The 22,759-nt window shown below is 39.1% G+C and overlaps 1 protein-coding gene across 1 annotated transcript in view; it reads right to left on the minus strand.

Annotated features, from left to right (window-relative positions):
- DGKK (diacylglycerol kinase kappa) overlaps positions 1–22,759 on the minus strand; it is a 147,744-nt gene that overhangs the window by 43,472 nt on the left and 81,513 nt on the right. The window contains exons 8-13 of the mRNA XM_090265033.1: positions 16,314–16,416; positions 11,972–12,155; positions 11,127–11,235; positions 10,185–10,324; positions 9,208–9,289; positions 7,425–7,516 (exon numbers count right to left, since the gene is read on the minus strand). Coding sequence (XP_090121159.1) covers positions 7,425–7,516; positions 9,208–9,289; positions 10,185–10,324; positions 11,127–11,235; positions 11,972–12,155; positions 16,314–16,416 — 710 coding nt within the window. The remainder of the gene's footprint in view (positions 1–7,424; positions 7,517–9,207; positions 9,290–10,184; positions 10,325–11,126; positions 11,236–11,971; positions 12,156–16,313; positions 16,417–22,759) is intronic.

Here is a 22,759-nt window from a genome sequence, read left to right on the forward strand (position 1 = left end):
AGAAACTAACACACAAGGGAGCTCCGGAAAGGCTATCGACCGATTTCTCAACAGAAACACTACAAGCCAGAAGGGAATGGTCAAAAATATTTCAAGCGATGAAAAACAAAGGCATACAATCAAGAATACTCTACCCAGCAAGGCTCTCATTCAAAATGGAAGGTGAAATAAGGAGTTTCCCAGACAAAGGAAGATTAAGGAATACATCTCCACCAAACCAGCATTGCAAGAGATGCTAAAGGGAATGTTTTAAGAAAAAGAAGAAAAAAAGAGAAGAGGAACACAGGTACAAAGGGAAATGAATAAACACATGTCAATAATAAACTTAAATGTAAATGGATTAAATGCTCCAATTAAAAGACATAGGGTAACGGAATGGATACGAAAACAGGACCAACACATTTGCTGTCTACAAGAAACACACCTCAAAACAAAAGATTTACATAGATTGAAAATAAAGGGATATAAAAAAATATTCCAAGCAAACAGACCTGAAAGGAAAACTGGGGTAGCAGTCCTCATATCAGACAAAACGGATTTCAAAGCAAGGGCAATAAAAAGAGAAAAAGAAGGACATTTCATAATACTTAAGGAAACAATCCATCAAGAATATATAACACTGATAAACATATATGCACCCAACATAGGAGCACCCAAATATATAAAGAAAATACTAGAAGATCACAAGAAGGATATTAACAGCAACACACTCATATTAGGGGACTTTAACACTCCATTATCAACAATATACAGATCTTCGAAGCAAAGAAACACCAAGGATATACAGGCATTGAATAGCACATCAAACCACATGGACTTAACTGATATATATAGAACTTTCCACCCCAAAGAAGCAAAATATACATTCTTTTCAAATGCACATGGTACATTTTCAAAGATAGACCACATGATAGAACATAAAACAAGCCTCAACAAATTCAAGAACATTGAAATCATACCAAGCATCTTTTCAGACCACAATGCCTTTAAACTAAAAATCAACCTCAGAGTAAAAAATCAAAGACACCCAAACTCATGGAGAATGAATAACATGCTATTAAATAATGACTGGATTAACAATGACATCAAAGAAGAAATCAAGAAATTTCTGGAAACTAACGATAATGAACACAGAACAGCCCAAAACATATGGGACACAGCAAAAGCAGTCCTGCTTTTTCAGTTTTCGGCTCAGAGTAGGCAAAGGTGCAACTTTCTTCAGTCGTCCTGAATCCGGGTTCATCCAACACAAGCTGCCTCCACCATGCCGCTAAAGTTCGACCCCAATGAGGTCAAAGTCATCTCCAAAAAAGGTTGGTGATGACATCGCCAAAGCAACCGGTGATTAGAAGGGTCTGAGGATTACAGTGAAACTGACCATTCAGAACAGACAGGCCCAGATTGAGGTAGTGCCTTCTGCCTCTGCCCTGATCATCAAAGCCCTCAAAGAACCCGCACGAGACAGAAAGAAGCAGAAAAACAGAATCATTAAAGAGATCCTGGGGACCGCCCAGTCTGTGGGCTGCAATGTTGATGGCTGCTACCCTCACGACATCATAGATGACATCAACAGTGGTGCAGTGGAGTGCCCAGCGAGTTAAGAACTACAAAGGAAAATATTTCAATTAAAGAACATTTAACAACAACAACAACAACAACAACAAAAAGAAAAAGCAGTCCTAAGAGGGAAGTTCATAGCAATACAGGCATATCTGAAAAGGATAGAAGAATCTCAAATAAAAAATATAACTCTAAAGCTACAAGAACTAGAACAACAACAACAAACAAAGTCTAGGGCAAGAAGAAGGAAGGAAATCATCAAGATCAGAGCAGAATTAAATGACATAGAGACCAAACAAACAATTCAAAAGATCAACAAAACTAGGAGGTGGTTCTTCAAAAAAATAAATAAAATCGACAAGCCTCTAGCCACGCTCATCAAGAAAAAAAGAGAGAAGACCCAAATAAACAAAATCAGAAATGAAAGAGGAGAAATCATGACTGACACCACAGAAATACAAACGACTGTAAGAAATTACTACAAACAACTGTATGGCAAGAAATTTGACAACCTAGAAGAAATGGACAAATTTCTAGAAACATATAACCTTCTAAAACTGAATCAAGAAGAAGTGGAAAGTCTCAACAGACTAATAACGAAGAAGGAAATTAAAACAGTAATCAAAAATCTCCCTGCACACAAAAGCCCTGGACCGGATGGCTTCACAGGTGAATTTTACAAAACATTTAGGGAAGAACTATCTCCTACCCTCCTCAAACTATTCGGAAAAATCCAAGAAGAGAAAAAAAATCCCAAACTCTTTCTATGAAGCCAGTATTACCCTAATCCCAAAACCAGGTCAAGACACAGCAAAGAAAGAAAACTACAGGCCAATATCACTGATGAACATAGATGTTAAAATCCTCAATAAAATATTGGCAAACAAGATCCAGCAATACATCAAAAGGATTATACACCATGATCAAGTGGGATTCATCCCAGGGATGCAAGGATGGTTTAATATTCGGAAAACAATAAATATAATACATCGGCTAAACAGAATGAAAGACAAAAATCAGATGATCATATCAATAGATGCAGAAAAAGCATTTGATAAACTAGAACACCCATTTATGATGAAAACACTCAGCAAAATGGGAACAGAGGGAGCATACCTTAACATCATTAAGGCTATATATGAGAAACCTGAAGCCAACATCATACTCAATGGACAAAAACTAAAAGCATTTCCCCTGAAATCAGGAACTAGACAAGGCTGTTCACTCTCTCCACTCCTATTCAACATAGTGTTGGAAGTCCTAGCCACAGAAATCAAACAAGAAAAAGAAATAAAAAGTATCCAAATTGGGAAGGAAGAAGTAAAACTATCATTATATGCAGATGACATGATAGTATACCTAGAAAACCCTATAAAGTCCACTAAAAGACTACTCGATATAATAAGTGAATTTGGCAAAATTGCAGGGTACAAAATAAATATACAGAAATCTAAGGCATTTCTGTACACCAACAATAAAATATCAGAAAAAGAGACAAAAAAGAAAATACCATTTACTATAGCAACAAGAAAAATAAATTACCTAGGCATAAACTCAACCAAAGAGATAAAAGACCTGTACTCTGAAAATTACATAAAATTGAAGAAAGAAATTAAGGAAGATACAAGTAAATGGAAGCATATACCATGTTCTTGAATGGGAAGAATCAACATCATCAAAATGGCCATACTACACAAAGCAATTTACAGATTTAATGCAATTCCTGTTAAAATACCAATGACATAGTTCCCAGACCTAGAACAATACTCCAAAAATTCATATGGAACCAAAAAAGACCCCGAATAGCAAAAGTGATCTTGATACAGAAGAACACAGCAGAAGGAATCACAATACCAGACATCAAACAATACTACAAAGCCACTGTGATCAAAACAGTCTGGTACTGGCATAAGAACAGACATATAGATCAGTGGAACAGAATAGAGAGCCCAGAAATAAACCCAGGGCTCTATGGCCAACTAATATTTGATAAAGGAGAAAGGAATACAAAATGGAGTGAGAAGAGCCTCTTTAACAAATGGTGCTGGGAGAACTGGACAGGGACATGCAAAAAAAATGAAACTAGACCACCAACTTATACCCCACATGAGACTAAACTCAAGATGGATCAAAGACTTAAGTGTAAGCCATGACACCATAAATGTCCTAGAGGAAAACATAGGCAGGAAAATTTCAGATATCCCACATAACAATATTTTCACAGATACATCTCCTAAGGCAAGACAAATAAAGGAAAAAATAAACAACTGGGACTACATCAAACTAAAGAGTTTCTGCTCAGCGAAAGAAAACATCAGCAAGATGAAAAGGAAACCAACCATATGAGAAAACATATTTGCCAATGATATCACAGACAGGAGACTGATCTCCAAAATATATAAAGGGCTTATATGACTCAATATCAAGAAAACAAACAACCCGATTAAAAAATGGGCAAAGGAACTGAACAAACACTTCTCTGAAGAGGACATACAGAAGGTCCATAGACACATGAAAAAATGCTCAACATCATTAGCCCTCAGAGAGATGGAAATAAAAACCACAATGAGATACTACTTTACAGCAGTCAGAATGTCCATCATCAACAAATCAACAAACAACAAGTGCTGGCGAGGATGTGGAGAAACAGGAACCCTACTGCACTGTTGGTGGGAATGCAGACTGGTGCAGCCACTGTGGAAAACAGTATGGAATTACCTCAAAAAACTGAAAATGGAACTGCCTTTTTAACCAGTGATTCCACTGCTAGGATTATACCCGAAAAATCCTAAAACCCTAATTAAAAAGAACTTTTGCACCCCTATGTTCATAGCAGCCCTGTTTACAATAGCTAATTGCTGGAAACAACCTAAGTGCCCATCTGTAGATGAGTGGATCAAAAAACTGTGGTACATTTACACAGTGGAGTACTATGTAGCAGAAAGAAAGAAGGAACTCCTGCCATTTGCAACAAATTGGTTGGAACTAGAGAGAATTATGCTTAGTGAAATAAGCCAGGCAAAGAAAGAAAAATACCGTATGATATCACCTAATACAAGAAACTAAAGAAGAACATAAACAAACGAACTATATAGGACAAGAAGCAGAATAGCAGTCCATAGAGGGATAAGAAAGGGAAGGGTTTAGTCAAGGAACGTGTATAAATGACTCATGGACATGGACAACAGGGAGGGATATGATTGTGGGAGAAGGTGTGGGTGGGGTGGTTGAGAGCAATGGGGGAAAAATGGGACAACTGTAATTAAAAAACCATAAAATAAAAGAGGAAAAAATAAAAAAATAATAATAGCTTTGCTGCCAAAACAAAAAACAAAAAACTATGAACATGATAATAAATAGTCATAAATACATATCAAGCAACTATTAAATCTAAAAAGCAAACTAGGCAAATATGCAGAACAGAAACAGAACAGATACAATATTTTGATGGTGCTGGGGGTTTTCCTGGGGGGATGAGTGAAAAGTCGAAGGGATTAAGAAGAAAATTGGTAGTTACAGAATAGTCATGGTGATGTGAAGTACAGTATTCCCTCACTTATCATGGGTATTATGTTCTAGACCCCCCTGCGATAGGTGAAAATCCGTGAAGTAGAAACCTTACATTTATTTTAGTATTTATATGTTTTTTAAGGCTTTATAAACCCTTCCCACACACTTATAAACCATTCCCAGTCCCTTATTAACCTTTCCCACTCCCTTATTAACCTTTTCCACACTTTTATAAACACTACTTATGTTCTTAAACATTTCTACACCCTTAAACCTATGTAACTTTAACAACATACTTATACAGTACTGCAAAATCCCACAATAGAGCAAAAAATGTGTGATAAATAATTAAATATAATATTTTTAAAAATCCTGTGACACAGTGAGGCGAGGCTGCAATAAGTGAACTGCAATATAGGGAGGGACTTCTCTACAGTATAGGAAAGGGAATAGCCAAAGAACTTAGATGCATGACCCATGGAAATGCACAATGGTGTGGGTATTGCCTGAGGGAGTCAGGGGTGCTGCTTGGAGGGGCGCAAAGGGAGAAAAATTGGAACAACTGTAATAGCATAATCAATTAAATAATAAAAATAAATTTATTTTCCTTTTCACTATTCTTATTGGGTATTTTTCACTACCTTGTCTTCCACATTGCTGATATAATCTTCTGCTTTATCTAACCTACTGGGGATCTAGTGCCTATTGAATCTGCCCATTGGGTGTGTCATAACTGAATCTTTTTTTGGTGTTGCTCTGGTGTGGTCTGTAGCTGGGCACTGGGTTTGTTGGTTCTGAGACCCCTTAGAAGGGACTCTGGCACAGGCCAAGTAAGCCACTTCCTGTGTCTGACCACCTGGTAGGAGTTACAGAAGGATATGTTGTGGTTACCATTTGTGCTGGGCTTTGGAGGCTTGTGAAAGAGTGAGGCAGTGAATTAAGGACAGTTTCCAATAGTGCTGGGCTTTGGAGTGCTTAACAAGAGGTATGGGGCATGCCAAGGTCAGCCACGACTTGTTTGATATTTGTGGACTTTTGAGAGATGTTAAGAAAATCTGTAATATGAGCCATGAAAGGCCACTTGTTTTGAAAAGCTGCTAAAAGAGATTCAGTCTGAGAATGTGAATTGGGTGCAGCAAGGACTCAATAAATCACCAGGGTATGAAGAATGATTTTAACCAAGTTAATGGAGAGTTGTATTTGGCACCCACCTGCACCTGCCAGCTAAATGAAGGGAGGTTCTCGACAAAGGAACAGTGGTCTCTGCCAGCACTTCTATCTCATGGAGAGCTTCCCTGATCCCTGCCCCTCCAGCCCTTGTCCTGGAGCTAGTCAATTCAGCTCATTTTTGCATGTCTTTGGTGCTTTTTGAGCTGCTGCCCTAGTGCTAGAGCTCAGAGTGGGTGAATTTGTGAGCATGTGAATATGTGTGCAGTCCCTTTAAGACCTATAGCACCTGGGACTCCAGTAGCTCTCCATATCACTCATCCACAATCTTTGCTGCCAGATGTTATAGGGACTTCTCTTCCTGGCATTGATTCCCTGGGCTGGGTAGCCCAGTGTGGGCCTAGGACTCCTCGATTCACAGTGGGGACCAGTGCAGCCTAAATATCCCTTCTGTTCAAAGCTGCCACACAGTGGTTGTGGGACCTGCCTGTTCTGTATCTTGATCTCTTCTATGAGATTCAACATGGCTTCCTCTTTATATCCTTAGCAAGAGGAATTCTGTTTAGCTAGCCCTCAGGTGGTTCTCAATGATGGTTGTTCTATAGTATAGTTGTAATTTTGGTGTGGTCATGGGAGGAAGTGAACACAGTGTTTATCTACTCTGCAATCTTAACCAGAATTTCTCCCCATTTTCTAAGTCTCTGACATTCTATTTTGTCTTTTTGGAGTATCAGGAGCTCTCACCTAAATCTCATCTTTTTTCCTAACCTTGTCTGTCATTCAGGAGGTTTGTGTTGGGAAAGATTTTATTTGGAAAGAAACATATACAGAAGGTTCTCACATAACATCGTTATACAACAACACAATAGTTTCTCTCTGGATTTTGTCTATTATTTCACTGTGTTCATTGTCACTTTCTTTTAACATTGATGAGATGTTGTAGGAACTTAACTCTTATTTATATCAATTAGCTTATGTTAAAATTGACTTCATTGTACATCATTTTGCTACAGTTTCAAGAACATCTTTATGATGTTAGGTGAGGACTTACTGTACTTTCCTTGGCCTCAACACCCCAAACTATCAAAAAGATTCCTATTTATGACTGAAGACAGCCCATGAGAGGCAAAAAAAAAAAAAAAAAAAAAAAAAAATCTCCAAATGTTGAGAGACAAAGGAAGACTGACCTGGTTGCAATGATCACCTCTGTGGGGTACTTGGCCTTCAGGATTTTGTTCAACTCAGTGGCTGCAGATTCTAAGTGTTGGATGGCAGCAGCCTAGGGAGAAAAAGAGTGTTCAGCCCTGGAACCTTAGCACTATGACATAGTATGCCATCCATCCTCATCCTCTATTATTTTTTACTGACTCTTTACCATCATCTCCTTCTTTGGAAATAATCATAAGCAAAGAATTCTTTTGAAGATCCTTATAGATAATATTAGATCTGTGGTCATTCTAAAAAATAAGGTCTTTATTGTTTCCTTTTATTTTAATAAATATTTAAAACTCATATAAAGGTGGTAATGTTTGTTTCACATTTCAAATGAACAATCTCATATTTCATAGCTAGTAAATAATAGATTTGGGATTTGAACCCATATTTTTCCAATGTCAGAGTGTCACCTCTTATATAATAATATTAGTAATAATAATAATAACAGAATCAATTTATAGAGTATTTACTATGTTCCAGGCTCTGTCCTAAGCCATAAGTATATATATTTTTATATAATCCTGATGAAAACCTTATGATATCAGGATTATTATCTCCCATTTCACAGAACAGGAAATTGAGGCACAAGAAAAGGGGTAGCTGATAAGTGACAGAGTCAGAATTCTATTCCAAGTAGTCTGGCTCTTGAGTCTGTATTTTAACTACAGCTTGTGCATACCAAGTCCTGATGACTTTATCTCTTCAATATGTCTTAAATATGTCCATTTCTCCTTATCCCTGTTACCACTTTACCAGTCTAAATCATTATCTTTTGCCTAGACAATTACAGGGTCTCTTGTCTTTCTCCTTGACTCTAGTCTTTATTCTTTCAATTGCTTCTTTATATACTATGGGATTCTCCTGCTAAAATCCTTTCTATTATATAGCAGAATAGATAGATGGACAGAGTTATGATAAAGTATAATAAAATATTAATGGTAGAATCTACCATTTAAACTTTCCTATATGTTTGAAAAAATTCATAATAAGGTAAAAACAAATCTTCTATAATTCTCATTGCTCTTAGATAAAAGTTCAAACTTCCTACCATGGTTCAACAGGTTCTTTCTGGCCTGTCCCTGACCCTGATTACTTCTCCAGCTTCATCTTTAGTTGTTCTTCCTATATATTCTCTCTGGCAGCTATGCCTCAACCATTATGAATGTGTTTCAGTTCTGTGAGTACTCCATGCTCTCTCTTGCCTTTGGAACACATACACTGTTTCATCTATCTGGAACAGGCCTCCTCTTTTTTACTATGCTGCTTAACTCCCTCTGGTCTTTAAATCTCTTCTGAAATGATGCTTATTCTATGAAGTTCTCCCTAATTTCCCCCAGACTGGGTTAGGTATACCTGCTGGGTGTTCCCACCCCTGCTACTTCCTTATATACTAACACTCATACTACTTTATCAAAACTATTTTTCTACCACTGCAATTAGACTATGAACTTCATGACAACATGGATTGTGTCATTCTTCTTTACCAACTAGTATATAAAAAAACAGCTGCTAGAACAGTATGTCACACATAGGAGTTAATTAATAAATATTTCTATAAATATTTTGAGTGAATGAATTATATCCCCAGTACCTACCAGTTTTTGGTTAATAGCTGCTGATTGACATGTCCCTAATTTTCAATGATCTCATTTTCAGCAAGCTCATAGACAACACAATAGCTTCTCTCTGGATTTTGCTTATTATTTTACTGTGTAATAAAGATGTTGGCCTGAATCACAGCTGAGCAGTAATTACCTCAAATCTGGGTACATTCATTTCAACTTGTCCTCTTAGCAATGGGGTTTGTCTGGGAGTCTCACGGATCATCACACTCCATCTGAAATGAAGTTCAAAGACAGACAGATATTTAGAACTCTGTTTCATCACAGGCTGGCATATTTGTTTCACATGTGAAAAAGACATCAAAATGTTTATGTGTTGGGGAGAAATGGACTTGAGGGTATGCCTAAGCTATTTCAGGTTACCTGATCTCAGGGTATACCACAAGAGAGGTCTCTGCCTTGTGGCTTCTCTAGGATAGTGTAATGGAAGGAATTCCACCATCGGATTCTCAGAGAACAGTGCTTCTCAACCAGAGGTAACTATCAAGGTCACCAAAAGTGCTTTTGTAAAATACACATACCAGGGACCCACCCAAGACCTACTGAATTAGAATCTTTGTGGTAGGGTCCAGCTTGGTATCTTAAGAATATACTTATGAGCAGTCCTATATCAAATACTGTGTCCCAGCACAGAAAGTTTTTCTTATCAGAAGATAAGATGGAAATACTCCCTCATCTCTAGAGCAAAGACAATCTAGGCCAATTGTTTATAAACTCTTACTGTTTTAATTTCTTTGAGAACCTGATGAAGCTATAGAATAGTTTCTATACATTCTAGAATAGAATAGAAATACAAAAACTTTCCCAGGGAAAAACATGCTTACATAGCTATGCAATTTGAAGGTGGTTCATGGAATTTCTGAAATTTAATCAAGAGGCTTCTGTTCTAGGATATTTTCAGTTGATAAGGGACTTCAGTGATGTGTTGAAGGATATGTGGTAGACCCTGGCTTCCTAATAGTCAAACCCCCCACCTCCCAAACTGTCCCTCACTGAAGCCAAAAAGACTCTGTGAGGGAGGTTAGAACATTCCTGATTGAGATGATGTAACTGGTAGTAAATGGTGTGCAAATGGAAAAGGCACAATGGCCTAATCTTTCAGCCACTCACCTGTCTATAATCCTCACACTAGCCTGCTCCACTCTGTTGAAAATGTTCAGAGGTGACTTGTTTTTGTTCCAAAATGCACCCCAGCCAAGGACACGGGCCAGATCATTGCCGGTTCCAAGTGGGATGACTGCCAGCTGACACTGCAAAAACAAAACCAGGCACTGTTTTCAGACAGTCCCACCAAGATTCACCCATAAAAAAACCCAGAAGGCACTCTTTGGGAAAGATCGTGGTCTCAAACCCAGCAGCAGTAAGGGATTATGATTCTAGGAAATGTAATAGGAAGATGTTCGAAATGGAGTGAAATTTTCCCTAAAGAGTTGGGCCTCCCTTGTTGGTTATATAAAACCTACCTAGTAAAAGCAAAAGTTGCTAGAATATGCTAATATGTATAGTCATTAAAAAAAAAAATATATATATATATATATAGCCACAGATTTGTATCTGGGCTGGGCCAAAGAGGTCAGGAGTAGTCTCAGGAGACAAAGATAGCAGATTCAGAAGAGCAGAGAGCTGCTTAGGGAAAGAGGGGAGAGGTAGAGGAAAGTTTCTGCTACTCTTGAGACTCAACGAGGGTAATTAGTTGCCTCAGGAGGAATAGGAAATTAGGTACTGAATCTTGCCGGAGGCTCCCCCACCCTTTTTTTTTGTTTGTTTGTTTGCTCTTCTCCCCTTCAAATCTTCACTTTGGGGCTTGGGGAATAGAGCACTACTTATATTTTCTGCTAACACTCTCATCTCTCCATCCACACATAAGCAACCAGAAAATGGTCTAGGTGAGCAGGCTTAGATTGGAAATCTACCAATCAGGTTGAGTATGAAACCAATGGAAAACATGTGTTTTACAGATAAGGAGAGTAAAAACCAAGGACTTCTTAGGATGAGAAGCTCCACATCCCAGTTTCTCTAGCAATGGCTAAACTCAGTCAGCTAGGGACTCACCTTTTCATGTAATCCTAAGGCATCAATCAGAGATAAGACCCAGCTCACGCTGCCATCTCCTCCACAAACTACAATGCGAAAGCGAGCAAAGTTCTTGAACATTGACAGCCTGGAAAGAAAAAGAGAAAAGGGAGTCATTTCATGAGCTGCTGAGCTTTATAACTTTCCTACAGTGTGCCAGGGCCCAAGGACGGCTGCTTCTGTACTCTGCTAAGAGGCTACCTGCCTTCTTTCTCTTAGCCCTTATCTCTCTGTGTACCTAAAATTATAGGCAATGCTCCCACAGGCAGTGCTGGAGATCAGATCTTGCTTCAACCCACATATTCTGTGCACAACCTTGCTCTGGAAGCTACTAGTAACCTAGCTAAATCTACTTGCTGAGGTCCAAGAAGAATGCCTCATATGGTAGCCAATGGACTCACAGAAACCAGGGCTGAACAGCCAGTTGATCCCTTCAAGTACAAGAGGCCTGCAATAGAGATATATCTATTTGGCCCCATGGGGGATAAAGAATGAGTGACAGAAAAGGTTTACAGCAATGTTCATTTGTCTCCTCTTCTGAGGTTAGGAGACATAGTTTTTTACCTTTTCTAACCAGAAAAGGTGAGGTAAATCTGAGAGCAGGATATTGGCTTGAAAGGATTTCTGGAAGAGGGCTAAAAGTCCTCCAAAATCCCAGCCAACCCTAAATACTCTGTAGTTATTGCATCTGAATCCTGACTTGAGAAAGTAGTCCTTTTCTGCCCAGGTACTAGAACTAATTTTAGGAAGCCTATCCTAGTCTAAAATGTATAAAAGGCAAAATCCCTTCTATATACCCACTATGGGTCTTATCCCATGCTTACCCGGCTTCAGGTCCACCCTTCGAAAGGTCAAAGACTTGAGATGGGTTAAGGTATTGTTTAAATTTTTGGAGGAAGACAACCCCTTGATGGTCGCCACTTTTGGAGTTGATGAAGATGAGAAGGGGACATGAACAGGCTGATGACCAATCAAGATTCCAGAAGTCTGAAGATACTGCTAATTTGCCTGATACATGCACACAACAAAAAGAAAAAGAAAGAAAAAAGAACAGGGCCATTGAGATGGAAACATCAAATTTTGCAAACACCTTTTAAAAAAGTTTTATTGAGGTGTAATTGGTATACGAGAACTGCACATATTTACTGTGTACAATATAATGAGTTTGGATATAAGCAACACCCATGATACCATTGCCATAATCAAGCTAATACACATATACGATATCTTCCAGAGTTTCTTTGTGTCCTAGACACTTAAGATGGAGGAACAGAGTGGAAATCAGTACAAAACCTTAAGGGGATTTTATTAAAAAAAAAAAAAAAAAGCAAACAACAACAACAAAAAAAACCCAGCCTGTTTTTGCCCAGTAGTTGCCAGGCAACTAAAATTTGCTGAGCAACTACTACATTCTAATTATCATGCTAGATACTACTAGGGGTATAATCCCTGCCCTTAAGCTGGGGAGACAGGCTCATACATAAGAGTATATTGGAACATAAGGAATAAATAAATTGGTGCTACAACTAAGAATTAATAAAATGCGGAGGAGAAACTCAGGAAAGAGAAGATTGAGGGCCAAGAAGGAAGATCATCACAACTAGTCCTTTCTGTGTCTGGTAACTGCCTTGTTTCTTATAGTAAGAAGATACCAGGTCAGAAGAGAGGGGAGAAAAGGGTCCCTTATAACCACAAGTGAATAATTGAACATATCAATGTGGGGTAAAGCATGGAGCTTTAATCACTCCTTGTAGGCTCTGACAGAGCAATCCAAGTTATCACCCCAACTTTCCGGGAATACAGGACTATAGTGAAATTGTCTGAACAAGAGAGAGGCTTTTCATAATCCCCAACACTGAAATTCTCCATAGAGAAGTGGAGTTATAGCATGTAAATTGCCAAAGCCTGCAGCTTGTTTTGAGTCTTAGAGCTTATTGGCAGGGGGACAGGAACTGAACAATGGCCCACTAGGAGATGCTAGACAAATCAGGAGCTCCCAAACCTCTGAGCTTGTGGCTTGCCAGGGATTCCTTCAGCAAAAATAAATTTAGAGGGCAAAAACCATGTTGCTTGCACCTGAATGGTTTTGGCCAGGAGAGTGGGTTGAGAAGTTCCATTTGTAGTCTGGGTAAATGGGAACTCAAAGGAAGAGTGCTGACTTGAGCAGATTGCATGGCTGTCTTACCTGAAAAAATCTAAAGCAGCCTTCCTCTATGGGCCTATTTCTAATCCAGCTAGCCAGTCATGCACTGAATTTTCAGGGCTTGCCAGAACTCAGCAAAGGGATGTCTGTTATATCCCTTCAGTAGTATAGCTTGGAAGTAGTTACTCTCCCTAAACATGTTACCCGAAAGTAGTCCCGTTTTCAACTTCCTTTTTCATACAAAAGGTAATATGTTAACACAATGGTAGTTAAAATGTATTAATTTCTTTAGTCAACAAATATGTATTGAAGGCATTATCTGTGCTTGTCCTTATTACATTCTAAGAATACAGTCATGGTCAAGATAGAAACAGTCTCAGATCTTGTGGAACTTATATTCTAATGGAGGGACAGAGCATAACTCATAAATATAAAAAATAATGTGATATGAAGAAAAATAAAGCAGAAAAAGGGGATGGAGACTGGAGGGGGTATTATTTCAGACAGGTGGTCAGGGACAGCTTTTCTGGAGAGGTAACATTTAAGATGAGACTTGCAGGAAGTGAGGAAGTAAGCAATGTGGAGATCTGGAGGAAGAGTTTTGTGGCAAGGGAGGGGTCATGAAAAATAACTTCTAGGACCCAGAGAAGAGAGACTGCATAAGGTGTCTGAGGACTAGTGAAGAGAATAAAATGGTTGTTGTTGAGTGAGCAAGAGGGAAAGTGGCAAAAGATGAGGTGAAGTGGTGACAGGGACTAGATACAATGACAAAAATATGTTAGAGGAAACAGAAAATAAGGGTGAGACTATTCAGTGCAGAATTGAAACACTAGGGGTCAGGTGATAAGATACATGAAGAAAATAGTCAAAAAGTGGTATCTTTTTATGTGCTTGCTCTCTTACCAACCAACAATGCAGGCCCCAACTCATAGCTTGGCCCCAGTCTTACCTCTCCTTTGTTTTAGAATTTGATTCTGCTTTGTGCTTCCCTTCCTTACTCAGGAACTCTTGTCATCAACACCTTATAGATGAGCATATGACTTTGAGTGAGTATCTCAGTTAGAGAATTTGTGGAAATAGCTTCCTGCCAACATCTAGTGGACCTGTGAGACATGCTTGGAAACAAGAACTCCTCATGCCATAGATCCTGGAATTGACATGTCTATGCCTCCAATGTTTTTCAACAGTGCCAAAGGCCCTTTGTGTTAGTTCCTTTCTAAAGGCGAGGCAATAGTGGCAGTGAGAGTAAGTATTCTCAGTTTCCTTATCTGCAAAATGGGCCTTTCAAAAAACTAACTTGTTTCCCAGTGTTTAGATGAAAATAGGATAGGTGCTATGATGATAAAAGTAAATATAAATTGGCTCTTAAAGGTAAAAAGATGAGCACGCTTTTTCATAATAAGGAAGATATTAATTAAAACTAGGCCATGGGATCATATTTTCTTGTTCAGAGGATGGGCAAATATTTTTTAAAAATAGATAAGACAGTTGATTGAAGAGGCCATGGGGAAATATGCACTACCATACACCGAAGATGGACATGCAAAGTGACACAAGCCCTATAGAAGGCAATTTGGCATTTGCATTTTGATCCAGTAATTACACCTTTGTATGTATATGTAAAATAACATGTACACTGTCCAATTAATGGACAGTGTATTTCTTTACTGGCTTAGTGAAATGATAGTATGTTAGTTGGTAAATATATTTCTAAACTTTGTAGTTTTAGTAAATAGGTAATTTTTTTAGCTTTGATATGTGATTTTGATCTTGACAGCTGCCATTTTTTAATAATGAGTAATGGGAAAAGCAAATGAAAAATTCAATAATGAAAAGGAAAGACTCTCAAAAGAAGCAAAGAAAAAGTGGAGAAGGAGAAATGAACTGAAAAAGGCATCATTAGCAAGTGCTAAAGAGTGAATTATTCCTGTGGAGGTGTATAATTTTCGTTAAGCTAGAAGACTTGGAATTTAGTTTTGTGGTCCTTTTTTGGCCATGTCTCTGTTTATTTAGGTCTTTTACATATTATCATTTATCTTTACAATATACAGTATCATTCACATTTGCAGATAGAGAAAGTGAAGCTCAGAGAACGTCTTACACAAGGTTACTTAACTAGTAAGTAACTAAAACTCATGGTTGTCTGGCCCTTGTTTTTCCCCTTACATGTCTCACTTATTCTTAAAAAACAAAACAAAACAAAACAAAACAAAACACAAAACTAAACAAATATCACTCTCTTTTTCCCCTGCTTTCTTTGTTCGAACATCTCTAGACCTCTTGATAGAAGACTCTTTACAATGTTTACTCTTTCTGTATTGATTTCTTAACTACTTCCTTTTTGTGAAACCTTGTATAATTGGTTGACATTCTTCATATTTTCTGATCTCCAAGTGTTTCTACCACTCCTTTGGTGCTTAGGATATGTTACCTTAATTTGTCAGTTGTCATATTATATCAATATCCTGGGTCCAAAATAATCATAAGTTCTTGCAATGCCCATATCATGGATCTTTTTGTATCTTTCATACACCTTATAAATGAAGTTCTCAATATATCACTAGTATCCAGGAATTGACAAAGCATTAGTGAAGCGTGTTGGGGAAATGATCATGTTAGATTCAGATTTAAGGGCAACCTTGGTTTTAGTTTCTGTTTTAAAAGTAGCATAACCTGGGCCTTTATGCAGTTGTTCCTTGACTACCTGAATGCAAACTAATTTATTTCATGGATTATCTAGTGTCTGGAAATCATAAAAAATATGAAATCAATCCTGATTTTTCAGAAACTATTGCGACAGAGACTACAGAGAACATTCCCACACACATATACACCATAAATATCAATAATCACTATCCCAAAGGTCTAAAGAGAAATGAGCTATCTCTACACATATGCACATTCCTACTCCCCAGAAATATTCGACAGGTTGGGGAGAATAATTTAATCACAGTCTTTTCCCCCATTATTTTCACCTTTCTTCATCCCAAGTGTATTTCTGAGATTAAAGTTTAGCTACTCACCATCTCCTTTGGGGTCGCTTAGGGCAGTGGGAGGAATGACTGATGTTCGATGACTTCCAAACCAGCATCCCTTGGAAAACCGTCTTCTACAGTTGTCATGCACCTGAAATGATAAGAGAAGAAAAGAGAAAAAAAGGAGGGGAGAGAGAAAAGAATAACATTGATCAATTTTGAATTCCAATTCCCAGATTTGAGTAGAGTTTTCAGATTGCCCTTTCTGAAATTTGGTGCCATACACATACCCCTAAGTCAACCTGGACACCCTCTCCCCACCTTGAGCTTGCATCAATCATCACTGAGTATGGTCTCTGAACTTAGTTTCTTTCAACTGTGGCTTTCAGAAGATACTCATTATGGGCACTTAGAAGACACCATTTTGTAGGCACAAACTTAGTGGCCTACAAAATGGGGAATTTAGTTGTAGCATGAGAGCACTAATCCTCATAATATGCTATTACACTTCAATCCTTACAACAACTGTGTGTGGTAGGGAAGACATTATTAAGTTCACTTTAGAAACAAGAATACCAAAGCTCATAGTGGTAAAGGATCTTGCTCAAGGTCAGATAGCTGGGAAGTGACAGAGCTGAGACCGATGCCTTCCCCACTAGTGGTCATTCTTCTGAGATTTATGACATCTCTAAGCAACACTTCCTGGACAATTATACCATTCCTGGATGACATGAACCTGGCCCTGATTATGCAAAAGCAATGAAAAGAGAACCAGTGGTTATGGGAATCTTCTTTTTTTATTGAGGTTATAATTGGCATACAACATTATATTAGTTTCAAATGTACAACATAATGGTTTTCTATTTTTATATATTGCAAGATGATCGCCTCAATAAGTGTATTTAACATTTGTCATGATATATACTTACAAATTTTTTTCTTGTGATGATAATTTTAAGATTTACTCTCTTGGCAACTTTCAAATATGCAATACAGTATTATTAACTATGATCACTATGCTGTATATTAATTACATCCCAGGAGTTACTTTTTTATAAGTGTAAGATTGAACCTTTGACACCCTTGATGCATTTTACTCACACTACCACCTACCTCTGGCAAAAACCAATCTGTTCTTTGTATCTATGAGCTTTGTTTGTTTGTTTATTATCCTTATCTGAGGATATGTTTATTGACTTTTAGAGATGGGAGGGGAGAGAGACAGAGAGATTGATGTGACAGAGAAACATTGATTGGCTGCCTCCCATATGTGCCTCAACTTGGTATCAGACCTGCAACCCAGGTATGTGCCCTGACTGGGGATCAAACCCACGTTCTTTTGGTGTATGGGATCATGCTCCAAACAACTGAGCCACCAGGCCAGGACTATGAGTCCTGTTTTAAAAGATACCTCATATAGGAGTTCTGGCCAAGATGGAGGCATAGGTAGACACACTTTGCTCCTTCCACAACCATAAGGATCACAACTACCTCCAAACAAAACAAACAAACAAACAAAAAGCATCAAGAACTGCCAAAAAATTCAACTATATAGAACTCCAACAAACAAAGATTTAAAGAAGTAATAATCATCCAGATGGGCAGGAAGGGCAGAGCCGGCGAGCTCAGGGGGAGAGGATGCAGTGTGGCAGTGGTGGAAACAGCAGTAGCAAGACAGTGGCTGTGGTCAGCCAGATGAATGAGTAGTCACCCATTATAAAAGCTGGGAGGGGAACCTGGGGACTGATCCCAACCCCAAGACAGAATGCACAGCTCACAGTTCCAGCACCAGGAAAATAGAGCCTTATTGTTCTGGCTGTGAAAACAAGTGGGAGTTGGGATGGTGGAACAAACTTCTTCTCTCTCAGGAGAGTCAATTTTAAAGGGTCACAGTCCTAGAATGTACACAAATACACCCACTCTGGGAACCATCACCAGGGAAACAGCTAGAGGGGTGCTAGTCGCATACAGGAAGCTGGGGAAGTGACTGGAAATGGGGTGAGTGCTGACCACATGGCATTGCTTCCTCTCTGACCCCTGCCTCCCATATACCACCATAAGGCAATGAAACCAGTTGCCCAGCACCGATGAATAACTAAAGCTCTGTACCATACAACATAACAGATGCTGCAGCTCTACCTAACACAGAGGCAAACACAGGAGGCTGTCAAGTTGAGTAGACAGAGAAGTGTGACCCCAAAGAGGGAGCAGATCAAGGCTCCAGAGGGAGAACTAAATAACGGGGAAATAGCCAACCTAACATACAAAGAGTTCAAAACATTGGTAATAACGATGCTCAGAGAAATGATTGAGTACGGCAAATACATAAGGAAAGAAGTGAAGGCTACACTCAGTGAAATGAAGAAAAATTCATACAAAACCAATACTGAAGAGAAGAAAACTAGTGTTCACATCAATGTATTGGAACATAAGGAAAAAGTAAGCAGTCTATCAGTACAGAATGAAAAAACAAGAATTGAGAAAAATGAGGAGAGGCTTAGGAACCTCTGGCACAATTTTAAACTTACCTACATCCTAATCATAGGGGTATCAGAAGGAGAAGAGGAAGAGCAAGAAATCAAAAAATTATTTGAAAAAATAATGAAGGAAAACTTCCCTAATTTGGCAAAGGAAATAGAAATACAAGTCCAGTAAGAATATAGAGTCTGAAACAAGCTAGACCCAAAGAGGACCACACCATGACACACCTTTAAAACAAGAGAAAAGAGTTATCTCCAAAGAGTTCCCATAAGACTATTAGCTGATTTCTCAAAAGAAACTTTGGAGGTAAGAAGGGACTGGCAAGAAATAATCAAAGCGATGAAAAGCAAGGACCTACAACTAAGATTACTCTATCCAGCAAAGCTATCATTTACAATGGAAGGACAAAGAGCTTCCCAGACAAGGTAAAGCTAAAGGAATTCATCATCACCAAACCCTTATTATATGAAATTTTAAAGGGACATGTTTAAGAAAAAGAATATCAAAACTATGAACAATAAAACGACAACAGATTCACAATTACCAACAAATGAATCTAAAAAACAAAAACAAACTAAGCAAACAAATAGAAAAGGAACAGAACCATAGATATGGAGAGCGTATGGAGGGTTATCAGCAAAGAAGGGGAAGGAGGAGAATGGGAGAAAAGGTACAAAGATATAGAAGGAAAAATGATAGGTATAAAATAGACAGGGGGACGTTAAGAATAGTAAAGTAAATGGAGAAGCCAAAGAACTGATATGCATGACCCGTGGGTGTGAACTAAGGGCAGGATTACTGGTGGGAAGGGAGGTACTGGGAAGAGGGAGGGCAAAGGAGAAAAATTGGAACAACTGTAATTGATAAAATATACTTAAAGATAAAAGACACAACATGTAAATGAGATAAAACCATATTTGTCTCTGTCAGACTTATTTCACTTAGCATAATGTCCTCAGGGCCCATCCATATTGTCAAGAAAGGTAAGATTTCCTTCTTTCTATGGCTGTATAATATTCCATTGTGTGTGTGAATACTTGTGTATGTATCAAATTTTCTTTAACCATTCATCCATCAATAGAAACTTAGATTATTTCCATATCTTGGCAATGGCAAATAATGCTGCAATGAACATGGAGGTGCATATGTCTTTTCAAATTAATGCTTTCATTCTCTTAGGTTAAATACCCAGAAATGGAATTGCTGGATCATGTGGTTGTTTCATTTTTAATTTTTTAAAGAACATCTATGTGGCTTTCCATAGTGGCTACACCAATTTACATTGCAAACAACAGTGCACGAGAGTTTTCTTTTCAACACATACTGGCTAACAAACACAAAAATAAAGCCAGTGTATCAATACTTGTATCAGACAAAATAGATTCAAAACTAAGGTCATAAAAAGACAAAGGTCTTAAGGAAATAGTCCATCAAGAAGATATAACCCTTGGAAACATATATGCATCCAACATGGGAGGACCTAAAAATATAAGGAAAACCTTGGAGGACTTCAAGAAAGATTTCAATAGCAGCACACTCAGTGTAGGGGATTTTAACACTCCATTGTCAACAATGGACACATCTAAGCAAAGAAACAACAAGGATATTGTGACTTTGAACACTCTAGGTCAAATGGACTTAACTGATATATACACAAACTTCCACCCCAAAGAAGCAAAATACATTCTTTTCAAATGCACATGGAATATTTTCAAAGATAGACCACATGGTTGGACACAAAACAAGCCTCAAAAAATTCAAGAAAACTGAAATCATATCAAGCATCTTCTTGGTTCACAATAGCTTGAAACTCAGAACCAACCTCAAGGAAAAAACTCGAAAACATTCAAATTAATGGAGACTGAATAACATACTATTAAACAATGAATGGGTTAACAATGAGATCAAGGAAGAAATAAAAAAGTTTCAGGAAACAAATGAAAATGAACACACAATAGCCCAAAACACACAGGACACAGCAAAGGAAGTCCTGAGAGGGAAGTTCAGAGCAATACAGGCCTACCTACAAAAGACTGAAAAAATTAATATAAACAATCTAACCCTACATCTACAAGAACAAAAGGAACAACAACAAACAGATCCAAAAGCAAGTAAAAGGAAGAAAATAAGATCAAAGAAGAATTAAATGACACAGAAACTAAAAGAATAATTCAAAGTATCAATGAATCCTGGAGTTGGTCTTTGAAAAGATAAACAAAATAGATAAGCCTTAAACTAGACTCATCAAAAAAAAAAAAAATAGGACAAAGGACCGAAATAAATAAAATGAGAAACGAAAGAGGAAAAATCACAACTGATACCACAAAAATACAAAGGATTGTCAGAAATTACTACAAACAACTATACGCCAAGAAATTTAACAACCTGGAAAAATGCACAAATTTCTTGAAACATATAATCTTCTGAAACAGAATCAAGAAGCAGAAAGCCAGAACAGAGCAATAACAATTAGTGAAAATGAAACACTAATCAAAAAACTCCCAGCACACAAAAGCCCTGGACTGGACAGCTTCACAGGCGAATTTTACCAAACATTTAGGGAAGACCAAACTTCTATCCTTCTCAAACTATTCCAGAAAATTCAAAGAGAGGGATGACTCCCAACTATTATCCTAATTCCAAAACCAGGCAAAGACACAACAAAGAAGGAAAATTAGCCTTGGTTGGTGTGGCTCAGTGGATTGAGTGAAGCCTGTGAACCAAAGGATTTCCGGTTCAATTCCCAGTCAGGGCACATGCCTAAGTTGTTGGCCAGGTCCGCAGTTGGGGTCGTGTTAGAGACATCCACATATTGATGTTTTTCTCCCTCTCTTCCTGCCGCCCTTCCCCCCTAAAAATAAATAAATAAATAGGTGGAGAGAAGCTGGCGGAGGAGTGAAGGAAGGCTGCGCTTTCAGGCTCCTGAAACCTGTTTGTAGTTTGGACTAATTGAAGACAGAACATCTCAGTGAGCAGCTGGACACTGGCAGGAGTCAAGCCTTGGCACTGCTGGATTAGAGAAAAACTACCTGGGTACAACCTGTTTAGTGAGCATAGCGGAGGAAAAAGGGACTAGACAGGATCCCTGACTGGGGTGGCTGCCCGAGCTGCGGCTGGAAGCACACAAAGGCTTTTTGGAGACCACAGGCTTCCCCAGAGAGGAGTCGGGAGGAGAACAGATCTCTGCCCGCTGGCAGAGACAGGACTCGACCAGGTGGCATTGGCGTTGAAGGACAGGAGACAGTGTACTGCTGTGCAAGTGAGAACGTAATTTTTCCTTTATATTTTTCTCTTGTGAACTGCGGAGAGGGGTGGAAAGTTTGGGGGTGGTAGGACATTCTTGAGGAGCGCAGGTGCAGAGGTGTTCTCATCCACTCCTCAACCCTCCCCTTGGGTCGCTAGGGTGCAGATAGGGAAGTGCCCTCCTTCACTGGCCCAGGTGCGCGGGGCAGCAGGTCTGGGTGCCCCTCAGACATGCCCCAACAGACATGGGATCAGTGCCTCAACGGGCACAGGGAGGGCCCTCTGGATGCGCATAAGACCGTGCGCAGACACCCCTGGCCAGCTCCAGTGGGCACCCGGCCGGAGCACAGACCACTTGCTCAGGCTCTGCTCGTACCCACCCAGGCGCGTGCGGGAATGGCGGGCAGCTGCGGCGAGGGAACAGCAGGTGGCAACGACTCACAGATGCTCACTTCCACTGTGCACAAGTGTCTGGGACCCCGTCCTAAGAGTCAAGAGACCAACTCCGGGAGCTCAGCTCAGCAGGACTGAGGCTAGCTCTCGGGCCACCTTGCACTTGCATGGGCGTGCCCGCGTACAAGAGCACCTCGGTCGGCTTCAATAGGCGCCAATCTCTCACTCTCACTGTGCCCAAGTGACTGGGGCCCCGCCCTAAGAGGTGAGAGACCAACTCCCAGAACACGACTCGGAAGGCCCGAGGTGGGCTCTCAGGCCACCTTGCGTGCGCATGGGCTCACGCACAAAGGCACCTCGGCTAACTCCAACAGGCG

This window comes from Furipterus horrens, unplaced genomic scaffold, assembly GCF_987537825.1.
Source record: "Furipterus horrens unplaced genomic scaffold, mFurHor1.1.pri manual_scaffold_17, whole genome shotgun sequence".
Lineage (NCBI taxonomy): Eukaryota > Metazoa > Chordata > Mammalia > Chiroptera > Furipteridae > Furipterus > Furipterus horrens.